At 45.1% G+C, this 21,074-nt stretch overlaps 1 protein-coding gene across 6 annotated transcripts in view; it reads left to right on the forward strand.

Moving 5' to 3' along the window:
- Positions 1 to 8,805: 8,805 nt before the first annotated feature.
- The window catches only part of LOC112238646 (UDP-N-acetylglucosamine--peptide N-acetylglucosaminyltransferase 110 kDa subunit-like), a 34,935-nt gene continuing 22,666 nt past the window's right edge, over positions 8,806 to 21,074 (forward strand). The window contains exons 1-8 of one of the 6 annotated variants that reach the window (XM_042326019.1): positions 8,806 to 9,198; positions 11,372 to 11,555; positions 12,069 to 12,312; positions 12,574 to 12,642; positions 16,326 to 16,442; positions 17,122 to 17,201; positions 20,082 to 20,292; positions 20,824 to 20,964. In XM_042326019.1, the coding sequence (XP_042181953.1) occupies positions 9,162 to 9,198; positions 11,372 to 11,555; positions 12,069 to 12,312; positions 12,574 to 12,642; positions 16,326 to 16,442; positions 17,122 to 17,201; positions 20,082 to 20,292; positions 20,824 to 20,964 (1,083 nt within the window). In that variant the 5' untranslated portion in view covers positions 8,806 to 9,161. The remainder of the gene's footprint in view (positions 9,199 to 11,371; positions 11,556 to 12,068; positions 12,313 to 12,573; positions 12,643 to 16,325; positions 16,443 to 17,121; positions 17,202 to 20,081; positions 20,293 to 20,823; positions 20,965 to 21,074) is intronic. The other 5 variants (XM_042326020.1, XM_042326023.1, XM_042326021.1 and 2 more) reach the window with 5 other exon arrangements.

Consider the following 21,074-nt stretch of genomic DNA (forward strand, 5'->3'; position numbering starts at 1 on the left):
CAAAAGTTCCAAAAGAATAAAGAAATGTGTCCATATACAGTGTTGTAACAATGTGCAAATAGTTTCCATTTTCCAAAATGAAAAATAAATCAACATAAATATGGGTTGTATTTACAATGGTGTTTGTTCTTCACTAGTTGCCTTTTTCTTGTGGAAACAGGTCACAAATCTTGCTGCTGTGATGTCACACTGTGGTATTTCACCCAACAGATCTGGGAGTTGATCAAAATTAGATTTGTGTAACGCTCAATGCAGGAGATGAGAAGCAGGTACAGGAAGTGAACCATTTAATATAGACGGACGTGCAACGGAACAAGAACAGCGTCTGGACATAAACACGACACGACAATGCTTCTACGAGGAACAACCCAGAGGAACAGGGGTAATCAACAGAGTGAGGGAGTCCAGGTGAATCCAATGAGCGCAGCTGCGCGTAATGATGGTAACAGGTGAGTATGATGTCGGGTAGCCTGGCGCCCTCAAACGCCAGAGAGGAGGAGCAGGAGCAGGCGTGATAGATTTGTTTTCAAATTCTTTGTGGGTCTGTGTAATCTGAGGGAAATATGTATCTCTAATATTGTCATACATTTGCCAGGAGGTTAGGAAGTGACTATGTATATATAATAAACAGTGAGTAGCAGCAGTATAAGAACAAAGGGGGGTCAATGTAAATAGTCTGGGTGGTCATTTGATTAATTGTCCAGCAGTCTTGGGGGTAGAAGCTGTTTAGAAGCCTTTTGGACCTAGACTTGGCGCTCCGGTACCGCTTGCCGTGCGGAAGCAGAGAGAACAGTCTATGACATAGGTGACTGGAGTCTTTGACCATTTTTGGGGTCTTCCTCTGACACCGTCTATTATATAGGGCCTGGATGGCAGGAAGCTTGGCCCCAGTGATGTACTGGGCCATACGCACTACACTCTGTAGCGCCTTACGGTCAGATGCCGAGCAGTTGCCATACCAGGCGGTGATGCAACGAGTCAGGACGCTCTCAATGGTGCAGTTGTATAACTTTTTGAGGAACTGGAGACCCATGTCAAATATTTTCAGTCTCCTGAGGGGGAAAAGGTGTTGTCGTGCACTCTTCACGACTGTCTTGGTGTGTTAAGACCATGACAGTTTGATGTGGACACCAAGGAACGTGAAACTCTCGACCCTCTCCACTACAGCCTCGTCAATGTGAATGGGGGTCTGTTCGGCCCTCCTTTTCCTGTAGTCCATGATCAGCTCCTTTGTCTTGCTTTCGTTGAGGGAGAGGTTGTTGTCCTGACACCACACTGACAGGTCTCTGACCTCCTCCCTATAGGCTGTCTCATCATTGTTGGTGTTGTGTTGTGTCGTCAGCGAACTTACTGATGGAATTGGAGTCTTGCTTGGCCACGCAGCTGTGGGTGAACAGGGAGTACAGGAGGGGACTAAGCACGCACCCCTGACGGGCCCCCGTGTTGAGGATCAGCATGACAGATGTGTTGTTGCCTACCCTTACAACCTGGGGGCGGCCCGTCAGGAAATCCAGGATCCAGTTGCAGAGGGAGGTGTTAAATCCCAGGGTCCTTAGCTTAGTGATGGGTTTCCGTGATGATGGTGTTGATGTGAGCCATGACCAGCCTTTCAAAGCACTTCATGGCTACAGACGTGAGTGTTTCAGGGTGGTTGTCATTTAGGCAGGTTACCTTTGTTTTCTTGGGCACAGGGACTATGGTGGTCTGTTTGAAACAAGTGGGTTTACAAACTCGGTCAGGAAGAGGTTGAAAATGTCAGTGAAGACATTTGCCAGTTGGTCAGCGCATGCTCTGAGTACACGTCCTGGTAATCCGTCTGGCCCTGCGGCCTTGTGAATGTTTACCTGTTTAAAGGTCTTGCTCACATCGGCTATGGAGAGCGTGATCACACAGTCGTCCGGAACAGCTGGTGCTCCCATGCATACTTCAGTGTTGCTTGCCTCGAAGCGAGCATGAAAGGCATTCAGCTTTTCTGGTAACCTCTTGTCACTGAGCAGCTCGCGGCTGAGTTTCCCTTTGTAGTTCGTAGTAGTTTGCAAGCCCTGCCACATCAGACGAGCATCAGAGCCGGTTTAGTAGGATTCAATCTTAGGCCTGTATTGACTCTTTGCCTGTTTGATGGTTTGATTGTTAGTCTGAAGGCATAGCGGGATTTCTTATAAGTACAAATAATTATCTTTTTGTTTTCTCATGATTTGGTTGGGTCTAATTGTGCTGCTGTCCTGGGGCTCTGTGGGGTGTGTTTGTGAACAGAGCCCCAGGACCAGCTTGCTTCGGGGACTCTTCCTCAGGTTCATCTCTCTGTAAGTGATGGCTTTGTTAAGGAAGGTTTGGGAATCTCTTCCTTTTAGGTGGTTGTAGAATTTAACGTCTCTTTTCAGGATATTGATAAATAGCCCTTATCGGCCAAATTCTGCTCTGCGTTATTCTCTCTCTCATTCACTCTCATTTATTGACACCAGGAGTTGGTTAAAACAAACTGCCAACAGCACCAAAGGGACCGTTCTTCTGCTTGCTCATAAAAGACATTTCTCATTTGACAGTTACTAGACTTGAGATGAATTCACTGCTCACTGATGAGAATAAGGTTGAGATAGATATCCTAGATCAATGACCAGAAATGCAGTTATGTGATATTTTATTGAACCTTTATATATCTAGGCAAGTCAGTTAAGAACAAATTCTTATTTACAATGACAGCCTACCCCGGCCAAACCCTCCCCAAACCCCGGATGACGCTGGACCAATTGTGCGCTGTCCTATAAAGTGTTTTTCAATGAACACACTGTTTTTGCACCTACACCCCCATATTGCTGGAGGACAATCAGGAGGTTAAATGTCTTCAAACAGAAACCGACAGCTTTAAAAAGGGTAGATTTTTCTGTCTACTTGTTTTGTTCGGGGAAACAACCCTGACCACAAAATGTGTGGCTATAAAACATGTGAATCAGTCCGCACCTGACAGTCGCCTTAAATAAAGACCATGGCCATGAATCAAACACCCAGCACCTGATATTTAAGAACTAGCAGGAGGTAGCTGGCAGGAGACCCTACATTAACTCTACCTCGGATGTTTTCGCTCTATCTGGCTAACTGTTTTCCACACAGCATAATTAGCATGTACCAGATCTGGGTTAAAATATCATTCGTTTTCTTTCAAATACTTTAGTTGCCTTTGATTGAGCATGGTTGTCATAATGGAACTAACATAAATGTCCCCAAAGTGAAAACCCTGCCCATTTATATTTGAAATAACATGAATACTATTTGAACCCAGATATGTAGGCTACATGTCCAGCCTTGTAAAACCTCTCAGAGGTGTCAACTGAGGTGACAGGAACCCTTAGCCTAATCATTTATCTTGGCTGAATAATGTATAACTATAATAATGTGACTGACTGAATGTCATGTATAATCACCTGGATCAGATCTGTGATGGCTGGAAGTATTCCCACAAGTTACCACAACACTGTAAGTGACTCATAACATAAGGGAACCGTCTCAGTATGCTCGTGTATCAACAACAACAGTGTGACAGTTTGTCCAGAGCATAAACAGGATACTAACTAGCTTGTTATTTACTCAGTGTATCCATCTTGTAGCTCATTATTTATTGTTTGTATCTATATGGGCAATTCCCCAGTATGATGTTTATAAGAATGGTGACAAATAAGAATCACAGAAATAGTGTTTCCCTACACAGGCTGTTTTATTACATTGAAGTAATTCGATAGAAAAGGTTGTCAACTTTATCTCTCCATTCATTTTCTCAAACAACCTTGAGGATTGGTCCTCAGTCAGAAAAATGTCAGGATCAGCTGACAACTATAATATTTGTGTTTCTTCTGCTGCCGTGTTTACTTTACAAAGTCAGTGTACTTTCAAGATAACTTTGTGGTCCACCTACTGGCTGGTCCACCTACTGGATGGTCCACCTACTGGCTGGTCCACCTACTGGCTGTTCCACCTACTGGCTGTTCTACCAACTGGCTGGTCCACCTACTGGCTGGTCCACCTACTGGCTGGTCCACCTACTGGCTGGTCCACCTACTGGCTGGTCCACCTACTGGCTGGTCCACCTACTGGCTGTTCCACCAACTGGCTGTTCCACCTACTGGCTGTTCTACCAACTGGCTGTTCCACCTACTGGCTGTTCCACCTACTGGCTGTTCCACCTACTGGCTGGTCCACCTACTGGCTGGTCCACCTACTGGCTGGTCCACCTACTGGCTGTTCCACCTACTGGCTGTTCCACCCACCCACTTGGCAGGCCCAGCCTATCAGAAGGAGTTTTTCCCCACAAAATGTCTTTATTACAGACAGAAATACTCCTCAGCACCGCTCAGATGATCCCGCAGGTGAAGAAGCCGGATATGGAGGTCCTGGGTTGGCGTGGTTACACGTGGTCTGCAGTTGTGAGGCCAGTTGTAAGTACTGCCAAATTCTCTAAAACAACATTGGCAAGCTTATGATAGAGACATTAACGTTAAATTATCTGGTGGACATTCCTGAAACACAACCCAACCAAGCCGCACTGCTTCTTGACACAATGCCAATCCCAACCCAGAAGCCAGCCACACCAATGTGTCAGAGGAAACACCGTACACCTGGTGACCTGGGCAGTGTGCCCAGCCTGCCACAAGAGTCACTAGTGCACAATGAGACAAGGATATCCCTGCTGGCCAAACCTTCCCTAACCCACATAAATTGTGTACCACCCCATGGGTCTCCCAGTTGCAGCCACCTGCAACAGAGCCTAAATCGAACCCAGAATCTCTGGTGGCACAGCTAGCACTGCGATGCAGTGCCTTAGACCACTGCTCCACCCAGGAGGCCTAATCAGCCTCTTGACATGCCACACCTGTCAGGTGGATGGATTATTTTAGCAAAATGCTCACTAACAGGGATGTGAACACATTTGTGCACAAAATTAGAGAGAAATAGCCTTTTTGTACGTATGGAAAATGTACGTTCTTTTTAAAATTTCAACTCATGAAACATGAGACCAACACTTTACATGATGCGTTTATATTTTTGTTCATTGTATATTCAACAGAGATACATTGTAGAATAATAGTGTAGACATCAATACTATGAAATAACACATGGAATCATGTAGTAACCAAAATATGCTTAACACTTGTTGGCTGCTTTTCCTTCACTCTGCGGTCTAACTAATCCCAAACCATCTCAATTTGGTTGAGGTTGAGTGATTGTGGAGGCCAGGTCATCTGATGCAGCACTCCATCACTCTCCTTCTTGGTCAAATAGCCCTTACACAGCCTGGAGGTGTGTTGGGTCATTGTCCTGTTGAAAACAAATGATAATCCCACTAAGCGCAAACCAGATGGGATGGCGTATCGCTGCAGAATGCTGTGGTAGCCATGCTGGTTAAGTGTTCCTTGAATTCTAATTAAATCCCACAGTATCACCAGCAAAGTACCATCACACCTCCTCCTCCATGCTTCATGGTGGGAACCACACATGCGGAGATCATTCATTCACCTACTCTGTGTCTCACAAAGAAATGACAGTTGGAACCAAAAATCTCAAATTTGGTCGCATCAGACCAAAGGACAGATTTCCACCGGTCTAATGTCCATTGCTCGTGTTTCTTGGCCCAAGCAAGTCTCTTCTTATTGTTGGTGTCCTTTAATAGTGGTTTTCTTTGCAGCAATTTGACCATGAAGGCCTGATTCACACAGTCTCCTCTGAACAGTTGATGTTGAGATGTGTCTGTTACTTGAACTCTGTGACTCACTTATTTGGGCTGCAATTTCTGAGGTTGGTAACTCTAAATAAGTGCAGCAGAAGTAACTCTGGGTCTTCCTTTCCTGTGGTGGTCCTCATGAGTGCCAGTTGCATCATAACCCTTCTGCGACTGCACATGAAAAAACTTTCAAAGTTCTTGCCATTTTCCATATTGACTGACCTTCATGTCTTAAAGTAGTGATGGAATGTTGTTTCTCTTTGCTTATTTGAGCAGTTCTTGCCATAATATGTACTTGGTCGTTGCCAAATAAGGCTATGTTCTGTATCCCACCCTTACCTTGTCACAACACCAATGATTGCCTCAAACGCATTAAGAATGGGCTCAGTACTGTATGGCTGCGTTTACACAGGCAGCCCAATTCTGATCTTTTGCCGAATTATAGGTAAAATATATGATCTGATTGGTCAAAACACCAATAATTGGACAAAAGATCAGAATTGGGCAGTCTGTGTAAACACAGCCTATTAGGAACAACCCCGACTGAGAGAGTTTAGTGAATGGGTGATATTTCTGGCCACCCTTGTTTTGGTGAATCTGCCCAGCAGTTAACTTTGGGGTTGAAAAGAAGTGGATAGTGTGTGCGTGTGTATCCACCCTGACTGGCCCAACCAGTAATGGGGCCTGAACAAAGATAAAACCTGTGAGATAGAATCGCTGCAGACACTGCCCATTACCCATGACATCATTCCCCTTCCCTGGCCCTAGCTGCGTTAGGCGATCGTCAACCGGCACAGCAGAGCCGAGTGGAAAGAGATGGAGGGAGGGGAATGGAATGAATAAAGGGGGGACGAACACACAAGCTGGATGCGGCTGTGCTCTGAGCACACAGAGAGGACCCGACATGGTCAATGATGTCAGCCTTGTTCCCATAGATGGGCTCTGGAAAACAAGAGCGGTGCAGAGGATCTCCTTTTCAACATCCTCAGGCAGGGCAGAACATAGAATGGGAAGTTAATGACTCTCATATAAGGTCTCTACATCCTTTAGGGTCTCTTTAGACATGTCAATCAGCTGGAGACGCTAGGGGGAAGGGGGTGGAGGGGTTATGGAGGAGGAGAAGGGGTGAAAATGTTTTGGGTCTGTTCTGTTTGTTCCCAGACCCCAGTTTTTCATTTACATGGTAAAGAGCAAGGATCCTGGCTTTTCATTTACATGGTAAAGAGCTGGAGAGTGAGGATACAGGAAAGGGCACAGGTTGAAGAGAGAGAAATAGAAATAAAGATAGAGAGTGGAGAGAAAGGGAGGAGAGAAAGAGAGGAGAGCGAGAGTGAAGAGAAAGAGAGGAGAGAAGGAGAGGAGAGAAAGGGAGGAGAGAAAGAGAGGAGAAAAAGAGAGGAGAGAAAGGGAGGAGAGAAAGAGAAGAGAGCGAGAGTGGAGAGAAAGAGAGGAGAGAAAAAGAGAGAATGGAGAGAAAGAGCTTGCACACCAGAGATGACATGTTACAGGCCCCTCATGCAATTTTTTAAAAAGTATTTACAAAAGTTATAGCCTTGTTAAACTGGCTACATTTGTGAGTAACAGTGTTGGAAAAAGTACCCAATTAGTATCAAAAGTAAATGTAATTGCTAAAACATACTTAAGTACCAAAAAAATGTAAGTATAAATAGTTTCAAATTCCTTATATTAAGAAAATCTTTTTAAATTACGGATAGCCAGGGGCACACTCCAACATCCATAAATAATTTACAAAGAATTTGTGTTTAGTGAGTCCGTCAGATGAGAGGCAATAGTGATGACCAGTGATGTTCTATTGATTAGTGTGTGAATTGGACCATTTTCCTGTCCTGCTAAGCATAAAAAATACTTTTGAGTGTCAAGAAAAATGTATGGAGTAAAAAGTACAAAATTGTCTTTAGGGATGTAGTGAAGTAAAAGTAAAAGTAGTCAAAATTATAAATAGTAAAGTACAGATACCCCAAAAAACACTCAAGAAGTGCTTTAAAGTCATTTTTTGCTTAAGTCTGTTACACCACTGGTGATTCACATGTCAATTTCGCCACAAATACAGTCAAAAGTTCAACATGACATGGTTATGCATGAATGGATATACATAGCTGTGTGTAATTGGATAATAATAAGCATGTACGGTATACTAATAATAGACTGTGCATGACAATCTTGCAGAGCGTTTACATCAGGGGTGTCAATCTCATTCCATGGAGGGCCTATGGTGTCTCCAGGTTTTAGATTTTTTTTCTTTCAATTAAGCCCAAGACAACCAGGTGTGGGGAGTTCCTTACCAATTCATTAATTAAGTAAAAGGAAGGAGCGAAAACCGCACACTCGGCCTTTCTTTGGAATAAGTTTGACACCTGTGCTTTATATTATTGACATTTCCGTACAATAATGAAATAAATGAAATAATGAAAAAAACAAAAACAATGAATCAAAAGGTATGTAGCTATTGCCCCCTGTTGGTCGTGGACAAAAATTAAATGCCCAAAGTCGGTGGCGCTCACCTTGCCAAAGTGTGCACTATCACTGTACATTACCTACTACTTAGTTGTACATGGACACAACAATTCTCAAAGAGGGGGTATAGGAAAAGAATGAATATGCATCAATCGTTCCATCATGTTGCAACGACGGTCAACCACTATGCATCCAGCCCTACCCAGACAAGTTTAAACTACTTCTAGTTAGCCAACAAACACATGCATTTGTATGTCTTTCAATCAATGTCATAACAATTCAGTCTCTCCATCTTTTAAATGCCGTAGTTTCTCTTCACAACCCTGAAATGAACGTCATCTTTCAGAACATTCTCTTCGCCTTCGATTTGCCGCAGTGCACATGCGTCACAAAAAAACTCACTGTGGTTATGTATCTATCCGCGCTAAAATTATTATTTACAAAAAGTTTGCATATACTCGTTTTTAAACGTTGGGTTTGTACTCTTTGAATAATGAATGAATATTTCATATGTCATCAACATGTTAATAAATTACGCTCATTTTCTGTATAGTTTGTGGATTTATTATGGTCATTGGATCTATTTTCTGTCAAAAAAGGTGTCCCTGGCTGAGGCTCATTCGCCATTTTGTGTCCCTTGAGTCGCTTTGTTGAAGACGAAGCAGCACTTCATGATTGCGAATTTGAAGGAATAATTATTTGAGTCCCGTAGCAGTACGTTGATTGTTAGCAGTCAGACGTATATATTACAAGGACAGTAAATCGCTTAGGAGCTAGCCAACTCTTGAAAAGAGAGTGGCTTTCTTCTTGACTAGCTAGCATTGACTCTGGTTAGCATAGCTAGGCTAACAGCTTTAGCTAGCAACAGCTCAATACACGTCGACCAATCGACGCCTATAATTAAACGTTTCTCATAATTTGATATCATCAAACCACAACACTGACGACCACCGTGCAAGACTCGAAGACCGAGGAGATGGCGAGCTCCGTGGGAAACGTGGCTGATAGCACAGGTAGAGCTCTCGCTAGCTAGCTAACGTTGTTAACATGACACGAGTCTGCTAACATCTTGCAGAACCATTAAAAAAAAAAACTTTATGCCGGTGTGTAAATAATCCAAATGTTGCTTCAACTTCAATTATAGCATGTCACTTAGCCAGGTGTGGCTATGTAGCGATATGTTGTGTGAAAACACAACACGGATCATGTAGGTAGAACCCGCCAGACATGAAGGATGTTATTGTATTAGCAAACTTGACCATAATCTCGCAAAATGTCATTTTAGTTATCTTCCCCAACGTTTGATACAATGACATTTAGCTAGGTAACGTGGATAATTATTTGACACTCTGTTTATTGACTATTTTGTCTATAGACCGTTTAGTTTTCCCTTTACATTTTTAGGCATCAATCTAATTTTAGCTAGTTAGCGAACGAGATGTTGATGGGTTGTTTTTTCCGCCAACTAGCGTACATTTGTAAACAATCACCTCACATTTCATCTAACTATGTAAGTTACTTTGGTCCATTTTCATTTAATCGCACAACATTGCGTCTTTCATAATATTTCTTGTCAGACAGTTCTAACTAGCAAATGTTGATGCTTTTTATAACGAAGCTCATCAACATTTGCTAGTTAGAACTGTCTAGCTAACTAACGTCAGTTAAACTCCCAATTGACAATTTTTCTTCAGTTTCAAATTTCTGTCCAGCTAGAGCTGCCCCGGTCAACTGTAAGTGTTGTTATTGTGAAGTGGAAACGTCTAGGACAAACAATGGCTCAGCTATGAAGTGGTAGGCCACACAAGCTCACAGAACCGGACCGCTGAAGAGTGTAGAAATCGTCGGTCCTCTGTTGCAACACTCACTACCAGGTTCCAAACTGCCTCTGGAAGCAACATCAGCACAAGAACTGTTTGCCGGGAGATGTATGAAATGGGTTTCCATGGCCGAGCAGCCATACACAAGCCTAAGATCACCACGTGCAATGCCAAGTATCGGCTGGAGTGATGTAAAGCTCACCACCATTGGACTCTGGAGCAGTGGAAACATGTTCTCTGTAGTGATGAATCACGCTTCACCATCTGGCAATACGACAGACAAATCTAGGTTTGACAGATGCCAGGAGAACGCTACCTGCCCGAATGCATAGTGTCAGCTGTAAAGTTAGGTGGAAGAGGAATAATGGTCTGGGGCTGTTTTTCATGGTTCGGGCTACGTTCCTTAGTTTCAGTGAAGGGAAATCTTAACACTACAGCATACAATGACATTCTAAACGATTCTGTGCTTTGTACTTTGTGGCAACAGTTTGGGGAAAGCCCTTTCCTGTTTCAACATGACAATGCCCCCATGCACAAAGCGGCAGGGTAGCCTAGTGGTTAGAGCGTTGGACTAGTAACCGGAAGGTTGCAAGTTCAAATCCCCAAGCTGACAAGGTACAAATCTGTCGTTCTGCCCCTGAACAGGCAGTTAACCCACTGTTCCTAGGCCGTCATTGAAAATAGGAATTTGTTCTTAACTGACTTGCCTTAAATAAAGGTAAAATAAAAAGCGAGGTCCACACATAAATGGTTTGAGATCGGTGTGGAAGAACTTGACTAGCCACCACAGAGCCCTGACCTCAACCCCACTGTACACCTTTGGGATGATTAGATCGCCGACTGCGAGCCCAACATCAGTGCCCGACCTCACTAATGCTCTTGTTGCTGAATGTGGCAGCAATGTTCTAACATCTAGTGGCAGAGTGGAGGCTGTGAAGGGGGGGACCAACTCTTATGTACTTTTGGTCAAAAGTACTCTATGTACTTTTGGTCAAAAGTACTCTATGTACTTTTGGTCATGTAGTGTATCTTTCAAAAGAAGAATGCCTGCTGCTATTTTCAAGGACGGTTGACTTCTTGGCCTATATAACAGTAGCTATCTGACCTGTAGCCCCATATTTGTCTCTAAAACATGACTAATACCCTGTGATTGACAGTCCATTGCTACACAGCGATTTCTATTAAACTATTGATTGATCTACAACGGTGCAATTTATTTAGCACCCAAGGGCATTTTATAAATGGTCTGATTTGATTTCTCAAGTACCTAATCTTGTTTATTATTTTGTCTCTGTCCTCATGTTCTTCCATCTCTTCTAACATGTTGTTTCCCCCCTCCTCGGTTTGTTGGGTGTTGGTGATACAGAACCAACAAAACAACGTATGCTTTCCTTCCAAGGGTTGGCCGAGCTGGCGCACAGGGAGTACCAGTCGGGTGACTTTGAGGCTGCTGAGCGCCACTGTATGCAGCTGTGGAGGCAGGAGCCCGACAACACGGGCGTGCTACTGCTGCTCTCCTCCATCCACTTCCAGTGTCGCAGGCTCGACAGGTGAGGTGGACAGCGAGGGTTGTCAGCTCACACTGCAGTCAGTCTGGAGAGAATACTGGGCCTACTGTGACTGGCTGGAGCTGCAGCGCTCTGGCTGCTACAGTGCATGTTACTACTACACCTGTGGTGTTGGGGAGTAAGGAATGGCTGGCTGTGCAGCTGGTCTGTCAGTAATCTTCATGCGTCTCTAAAATGACTCTTACAGGGGTTGTTGGCTGTTTTCTCTTCTCACAGGTGATCCAGCTGTTGGCTTGGATTTTGCTGTTTTTCTCTGGTGTTTTGGCTTGTTGCTCTTTCTATGTACTGTAAGCACAAGGAAGTGATTTGAATTAAACATACATTTTACCCCCCCCACACACGATCATTTAGTCGTCCCACTATCTCACAACACACCAGCTAGCGTGTTACTAAATGAGATCTCCCATTGACCAAAGTACCAGTACTGGACCACACACCACCACATCTCTCCAGTACTGCCTACCCGCCTCGTGACCACCACCTCCGTCCTTCCAGATCTGCCCACTTCAGCACCTTGGCCATCAAGCAGAATCCTATGCTGGCTGAGGCCTACTCCAACCTGGGCAACGTGTACAAGGAGCGTGGCCAGTTGCAGGAGGCTATAGAGCACTACCGCCACGCCCTGCGGCTGAAACCAGACTTCATCGATGGCTACATCAACCTGGCAGCAGCCCTGGTGGCAGCGGGGGACATGGAGGGAGCCGTCCAGGCCTACGTCTCAGCCCTACAGTACAACCCTGTGAGTAGACCTTGGACCCAGTTTGTTGTACCTCATAAGGTAGCAGCCCAGCACAAAAACCCAATGTTTTGGTGTTCTGCCAGACCTTGACTCTGAACCTGTCTTGCACCCGCAAGCTACCTCAATCTGACATCAAATGTTATTGGTCACATACACGTATTTAGCAGATGTCAATGCGGGTGTAGATCTGAAGTTACATGTGTTAGTCAGTCTAGTAGTGCGTTTCTGGTTTGGAGCTCTAATCTGTTTCCTGTCCCTCAGGATCTGTACTGTGTCCGCAGCGACCTGGGGAACTTGCTCAAAGCACTGGGGCGTTTGGAAGAGGCTAAGGTATGTTCCAGGGGCTTGACACCGGCACAGCTTTTTGCTTATCTATCTTTTATTTTAAAATTTACTTTGTACTTTGATTTCTTTGTAGATATTTTGTTTGTCAGTTTTATTTCCCCCCTTGAGCCAGTGCTCTTTTGCCCCCCACTCTACTCATTCACTTGAGTGTGATTTTTCTGTCCTTGATACCAATCTCAGGCCCCCCCCTCCCCCCAACTACGCCTTGGGCAGGTCCTATCGCCCTGGGCCTGGGCAGGCCCCACCCCAGTACACCCTGGCTCTGGGCAGATTCCCCATCCCTCTTATGAGGCTTTTTTTTTTTAAAGGGGAGGGGGGGATTCTCTAGACCCCCAACCCATTAAACCCTCTTTTCTCTCTCTCTCCCTGTAAGTGACTTTTCAGACCGCTTTATACTTTGTTCCTGTTGAGCTCCACTTCCAACACCCCCACACAACTCCCCTGCTTCCTCTCACAATGCTCTGACCTCTCAACCTCAGGTCATTTCCCCTCCCCTCACAGGAAGAAAGGCTGGGCTTTTCAAATTGCTAGCAATAATGAGGGTTCTGATGTGGATTTTTTTTCTTCTCTTCCCATTTAAAAACTCCTGAAATGCTAAAAACGAAGGTGGTTTTGGAGGGATAATGCTGGCTCGGTCTTGGAAGGATAAATGAACTGATGAAGATAGTTCATCTCTGCAATGCAAAAGATAAGATGGCCTCTAACCAAACCACATTACTCCAGTTATTTAACAACAAGTCGACAGCTCCGCCAATCAGTCCAGTTTTCCCACTACTCCGTACCCATGCAGATTTGCTAGTCTTGTATTTTATGGAGTGCCCTTTGACCCTGTTATTCCATCTTTATTTACCTCCTCTAAGCCATCCATACGTTGGCTATTTTTTTTAGTGATATCTCTATTCATCTCCCTGATACGATATCAATACCTTCCCTGGGTTGGGTGAAAGCTGGAGCTGTGGAGTTGACATCTTGCTAGGTGACCTGGTGCCAGGCCATCTTATTTGGTGCCAGAAGGGGGAGGAGCTCCAGGGAGCTGCCAGGCCAGCCATCCCTGCGCTGTTGCTCCTCCCCCCCGCGCGCTCGCTAGGTCCGGTGGAGTGTGGCGCTAAGAGCTGCCTTCCTGACACCCCAGCTACACCCCAATCAGAGGCTCCACCCCCCTACTGGTTATCTTATCTGACTGTCCCTGCTGTAAGAGTGGGTTAATAGAATAGTCAGGACTGTACCACGTTTTCATACCCTATCTCTCACACACCCCTCCTTACAAGAGCCCGTAGTACAGTCTGATGCTGCGTCAGGCAGACAGCTCACAATCTGCACTCCGCCGCCCGCGTTCAGTTGGCTGGGTTAGAGAGAAACCCTCTTTATTTCAGAGCTACCTATGGAGGCTTCTAGATGTCCAAACATTACACAGCCAAGGCTTTTCTTCTCACTCCCCATTGGCCAGGATTCAAGCACAACAGGACAAAGAAAAGGCCAAGCATTAAAAAAAAAAGATCCTTTTTGAAGAAGAGGTTGAAGGAGAGCGTATGCTATGACATATTATTCCCAAAGAAATGTCATCAGTTCATTTGATGAAGATCAAGCTAGTTATCCTCCCTCCTTTCTCCTAGCTTGGCCATAATATTAATATTAGTGGTTGATAACACATTTTATTGAAGCCTTTCTTCCCTCGTGCCAACCCCCACACCCCCCGAAACATCACTTTTTTCCCCCTTGGAAAATAAAATAAACATGAATGTTAACAGAGCAGGTTGTCTTATTTTTAGTGCTGTTTATTTCTTGGGATGTTTTATTTAATTTCCATATGAGAGGAGAAAAAAAATGTATTGTTTGCCAACTTTTACTAACGCTCTTGTTTTATTTTGTCTCTTGGGTTTTTTTTCCACAACTGATGATGTTATTTAGAAGGTTGTTTCAGGTGGGTGATGACATTACTCCTGCTACCGTACCCTAGGTGCCCTGGCTGAAACACGGATCACTAGGGCAGCATCAGTCCTCAACCACCAGCTGCTGAGGCTGCCGCCCTCCCCTCTGACAAAGTCCAAACAATGTGGTAACGGGTTTGTAAACTGCCAGCAAAAGAAAACCCCACGAACTACTACTACTACTACTACTACTACGTCATGCCTCTGTCTTGTGGCTTCCTCTGAAGAGCAGAGAAACAAAACAAGAAAAGAACAGTAAAACAAACAAAAACAAAAAGAGAAGTACAGTAAGCATTCCTTTAAATACCTTAAATTACCATGACAACAACGGCCAAAACCTATATCAATAAATTCCAAAAATATACCAAACATGGAAGCAATTAGCGGGAAAATATGAATTTAAACAAAAAGAACCATCTAACTCTGACTTGTTGGTTGCGTTTTTTTTCCTGTTGATTTGATTTCCTTCTTGGTTTTGGAGCTGCAGCGTTCTGCCGGTGGTGCAGACTGCGCTGTGAGTGTGCAGTAACGCAGGGGCTGCGCAGCGAACAAACCTTCCAAGGCCAAAAAGGCCTCAGGCTCAAGCGACGCTTCCCCCCCACTCCCCCCCCCCGGCCTGCTGGGTACAGACCCTCCCCCTGACGCCCTCTGTCAGCCTGGCACCCAGCGTACCCCCAAACTCCAACAGGACACAATTTGTCTCTCTAAAACAACTCTATTTCCGCATTGCCCTGCAGAGCAGTCCCTGGGCTCTGGTGGTAGATCAGCTCTCCTGTCCTCTTAGGGTGTCAGACACTTGGCCGTCTTGATGCCCCTAAATTTCTCCCCTTCTCTGTATTCCCCCTCTATCTAATCAGCCGCTTGGCTGCGGTCTCAATGACCTCTAACCCCAACCCTCTCCCCTGCCGCACGTTGGTTCTGAAAGGCATTGTGGGTACAGAGTGTGACAGTCTGGGTAAGCAGGGCGTCTCCCGGGACTCTGGGTCTGCAGCCGGTCCGCAAGGCGGCCGGGGTCAGCGAGCGCAGCGGCGGCGAACAACGACCTTGTGTTGCTAAGCAGCAGCAGGGTCGGTGGCGTGCGGGGTGACTTTGGTTGTAGTCAGACACACACCTAGGACACGCCCGGCCCACGTAGATTTTTGTGCGCACGCATTACAGGGACCTCCACCTGCACGCAGCACCCGCCATTCAAGGTTGTGAGAGATACAGCTATCAAATAGACTGCAACTAACGAAGTTACTGGTTTTAGACGTTTGAATATCATTTAGGTATTTTCCTTCACTCATATCAGCAGCTTAAGGGCTGTACATTTTCATAACAAAACAGAAGAAAAGTCTAGTAGTGTCTAGTCGGTTCCTCGTGTTGTGAAAGAGGCCATGATGATAACTGCAGAATGTCGGTCTGCGTGTGGGTGCTGGTTGGATCTGCGCAGCGTAGGAATAAGCAAGGCAGCTTAGCGCCGCAGATTTCAGCGCAGGCGAGCCCATGCTGCACACTCACTTTTTGCTTTAGTTGAGAACTGTCACTAATTCTGTTTCCTCTGCCCTTTTTTATTTGATTTTTTTTTCTTCCAATTTTTATTTGATTTTTACAACCTCTACCACTACTCTTCCTCTCCTCCTACCACTACTCTTCCTCTCCTCCTACCACTACTCTTCCTCTCCTCCTACCACTACTCTTCCTCTCCCCTCCTACCACTACTCTTCCTCTCCTCTGGTTTTGATTGTTAACCCATTGAAGGCGTGTTACCTGAAGGCTATTGAGACTCAGCCCAACTTTGCGGTGGCTTGGAGCAACCTGGGCTGTGTGTTCAACGCCCAAGGAGAGATATGGTTGGCCATACACCACTTTGAGAAGGTGAGACTCTTCTACACAGCCGACGATGTAAAAACAAAGGACAGACCAGGATAGTCTGACTAATGATACATGTCTGGGCTGAAACATTTGATAATTCACACACAATACTATTAATGTCTGAGAACATTTTAAGTAGAGTACTGTGGAATTCTGTCCCTGTTCACTGGTCTAAAGGGGATTTTTTAGGTGAACAAAAGCGGGCGCAGTGGTGGATATAGTCAATCAGAAAATCTATTTTGTTTAATTCAAGTTGCAACAGGAGCAGAGAGAATGTTTAGCTTGGCCTTCGCAGAGAAGGTCCTTATCGTAATTATACAGCACCAGAAAGCCAAGACCTTGTCGGCTGCTATCCACAGAATCAGTGTTCCACAGAATACAACAACAATCAGTCTCCTTGAAACTGCAGTCTAGCGTCAGTCCCTTTCAACAGATATGAGTAACATCCAGCATTACAACTTGTGACCAACCTGTCTCACAAATAGAACACCTAAAATCATGTGGATAACATGGGAAAACGTACATAAATATGCTAAGAATTGTGTTAATTACTCTAAATTTAAAAATAACTTTATTAATCTTAAATATTTCCACATTACAATTGGTGTTGGGAGGAAATGTTTAACACCCTTCTAATACAGTATGTCCTGTCTGTTTTGATGTATTTATGGGTGTTTGTCAGGCTGTGACTCTGGATCCCAACTTCCTGGATGCCTACATCAACTTGGGCAACGTTCTGAAAGAGGCTCGCATCTTTGACAGGTCAGAGACTTTTCCCGTGGCATAACCAGTTAGACCTGAAGACACTCCCTCGTTCAGTCCTAATTATCCTCAATTCACCTAGTGAGTCTTCGGCTAATAATAGGGAATGTGTTCAAAATGACACCCTATTCCCTGTGTAGTGCACTACTTTTGACCAGGTCCCGTAGGGCTCCAGTCAGAATTGTGTACTGTATAGGGAATAGGGTGTCATTTTGGGACGCAGACCTAGGTATGACGCTCTGACACCTTGTAATTACATTTTACAAGTCAAACACACACAGAACCATATGCATGGTGGTAGTAGCTTTTGTGCTGGTAGGCAGATTTAGTAGTAGTAGATTTGGTGGTAGGTAGTAGCTGTAGATTTGGTGGTAGGCAGATTTAGTAGTAGATTTGGTGGTGGTAGGTAATACCAGCAGCGCACAAACCCAATGTTTCTGCCGCAAGTAGAGCTTTTGTCGAGCCTTGGTTCTGGTTTGTAAGGGTAGTATAGTATCTTGTGGGTAAGTATGTTTTATATAGTATAAATTGTACATAATCTGACTTTCTGTAGTATTTAACCTTTTATTTAAAGCTGGAATATATAACTTTTTTGGCGACCCAACCATATTCACGTAGAAATGTGAGTTATAGATCTGCCTTTCTCATTGAAAGCAAATCCAAGATGTAGAACTGTTCTATGTGCACTATTTATATTCTTCTCGTACTTTCGTTTTTGTCCACTAGCTGAAAATGCAATATTTTTGGTTATGGAAAATAAACTCGGCAAAAAAAAAATCCAAATAAGTTCACAGATCTTCATTGTAAAGGGTTTAAACACTGTTTCCCATGCTTGAACATGCACCTGTACAGACTGTAGGGAATTAAGGTCACAATTATGAAAACTTAGGACACTAAAGAGGCCTTTCTACTGACTCTGAAAACACCAAAAGAAAGATGCCCAGGGTCCCTGCTCATCTGCATGAACATGCCTTAGGCATGCTGCAAGGAGGCATGAGGACTGCAGATGTGGCCAGGGAAATAAATTGCAATGTCCGTATTGTGAGACGCCTAAGACAGCGCTACAGGGAGACAGTACGGACAGCTGATCGTCCTCGCAGAGGCATACCACGTGTAACGACACCTGCACAGGATCGGTACATCCGAACATCACACCTGCGGGACAGGTACAGGATGGCAACAACAACTGCCCAAGTTACACCAGGAACGCACAATCCCTCCATCAATGCTCAGACTGCCCGCAATAGGCTGAGAGAGGCTCGACTGAGGGCTTGTAGGCCTGTTGTAAGGCAGGTCCTCACCAGACATCACCGGCAACAACGTCGCATATGGGCACAGTCCCACCATCGCTGGACCAGACAGGACTGGCAAAAAGTGCTCTTCACTAAACACTAGCTGTTGCAACATTGCTGCAGGGACTTGCTTCCATTCAGTCTCAAGCATTAGTGAGGTCGGGCACTGATTTTGGCCGATTAGGCCTAGCTTGCAGCCCAATTCAGTTCCAATTCACCTCAAAGTTGTAAGATGGGGTTGAGGTCAGGGCTTGTTGATGGAAGTTGGGCATCAAGTGTCTTAATGATGCAGAATAAAAATCTCCGGCAACCCGAAAAGCAACCTCTGGAAGGAAAAGGGGCAGCGTTTGACCATGTATTTCAAAACTGGTGAACAATGAGTCGACACCTCTACCACGCTTTAGTCAGCACACCAATTGTCGAAGTGGCAAAAGCCCCCCTCTATTTTTCCCACTGTCCTGTGGACACGGTGAATGGAGAATCCATTGAGCTTAGGGCTGACCCCATTTAGCCGATGGGTCGATTTGTGTGGTTGATGGGCTGTATAAATCACATTGGCTAGCATGGCCTGTCTGCAAGGAACTTGGAACGTTGTATCGACTAACTTGGGTCCGGCCTGAAGCTAACGATAGCAAACTTGCTAATTGTATAAAATATTCTCGTCTCTGTTTCCCAGTGAGCTCTGGACAGACATGTCTGGAACTACCTATAAAAGGGATAAAAAGAAAACCGGTAGGCCTGTTTTACGACGTTTCTATAGGATCAGAGCATTACTACTTTTTTTTTTTAATGTTGCGTCTTTATTGAAAGAGAGCTGTAAAGATTTTTCAAATAAGCAACATTGAGATACTATTTTTTTTGTTTTCCATGGTTAGGCTCTCTTGAGTCATTTGTGTTATTTAACCAGTGTGCTTAAAGCATCAGATGAGCTCAGTAGCCTACATATTGTTGATATTATTAAAACGCAGGTTGTGTCTTTATTGGGAAAAATACGTTTTAAAATTTCTAACAAACCATTGAACGAAAGAACCAAGTTTGTTTTGGGGGGGGGACAGCCCAGATCGAGTTGAATAGCCATGAGGGGGTATCTTGCCCAAGAGCCATGTTTCAGAAAAGCAGAGACCATTTCAGCTTTGGGAGTTCTGTTGGTAGCAAATCTGTGATCAGAGGTTCTTTATATCAAGTGACTAGTAGAATGGAGAGAAGAGATGGCAGGTTCTCCCTTCACCATCATCTCTCCATGACCCCCCTCTTGGTCGGAATAACATGAAGAGTCCAGGGCAGATAAGTTGAAGCCGAAATGCAGTAACTGCCGATCTGATGCTCAAAAGTTGTCCGTTTGTAAGAATGATAGCGAATACATTTAGAGAAAATAAAGTACCAAATAATCTCAAAGTTGGCAAAACGGAGGCCATCCAGTACAGCACCATCTTAACAAAGACTAATGTTACTACAGCTCAGTAGCACTAGTGCCACTCTGCTCTGCAGAGCGGTGGTGGGCTACCTCTGAGTTTTCAGCCTTTAGTAGTATTTGCCTTAATTGTTACCAGTAGTTTACCCACCCTTCTCTCTTCTTCCAACTATTCAGAGCGGTGGCTGGCTACCTGCGGGCCCTCAGCCTGAGCCCCAACCACGCAGTCGTCCACGGCAACCTGGCATGCGTCTACTACGAGCAGGGTCTTATCGATCTGGCCATCGACACGTACCGCCGCGCCATCGAGCTGCAGCCCCACTTCCCCGACGCCTACTGTAACCTGGCCAACGCCCTCAAGGAGAAGGGCAATGTAAGGAAGAACACGGTGTGTGTGTGTGTCCACGCAGTGAGCGACTGCTCCGTTATTCTGCATCCCTACTCCCAGTGTGAGAGGCACGGCTGTCCCAGCAGGCCGCAGCAGTTCACTGTGCCCTGTGCATGCCATGTCCTCCTTGACCCAGTTTAGGAGATGACGGGGGTCAGAGATCAGACTGGGGTGTGGTTAGATGGATATGCATGACACACTGGTCTTCGTGATTGTTGCGGCTATCCCTTTCACCACTACTCTAGACAAAGATTGTTTTGGGATGCTTAGATGTCTTCTGTTCAGCTGCAAATAGATGAAGATTGATATGGGTTCCAGCTGTCCGTTAGCCGTCGCTGTTCTGCCTCTCTGTTCTGCCTCTGTTGGCCCCCTCTGGGCCTTGGCGTCTGTCTGTTGGGGTTTCCTTTTCTGTTGGCCCTCTCGGGGGCTTGGTGTCTGTCTGAAAATGTGTGTGTGGGGGTGTCTGTGAATGTGTCTGGCTGTGTGTGTCTCTGGTTTAACCATGTGTGGTTTGAACCCCGCCTCTCCCAGGTGTCCGAAGCTGAGGAGTGTTACAACACGGCCCTGCGTCTGTGTCCCACCCACGCAGACTCTCTCAACAACCTGGCCAACATCAAGAGGGAGCAAGGCAACATCGAGGACGCCGTCCAGCTCTACAGGAAAGCCCTGGAGGTGAGAGAGTTAACTATATGGCTGAATGCTCATAGAAAGCATTGACGGTTGCATTGAAATGTATTTTACCTGATAGGTTAAAGGAAGGCTATTTATAAGCCCTTGTTTTG

Source organism: Oncorhynchus tshawytscha, linkage group LG08, assembly GCF_018296145.1.
Source record: "Oncorhynchus tshawytscha isolate Ot180627B linkage group LG08, Otsh_v2.0, whole genome shotgun sequence".
In the NCBI taxonomy this organism is placed as follows: Eukaryota; Metazoa; Chordata; class Actinopteri; order Salmoniformes; family Salmonidae; genus Oncorhynchus; species Oncorhynchus tshawytscha.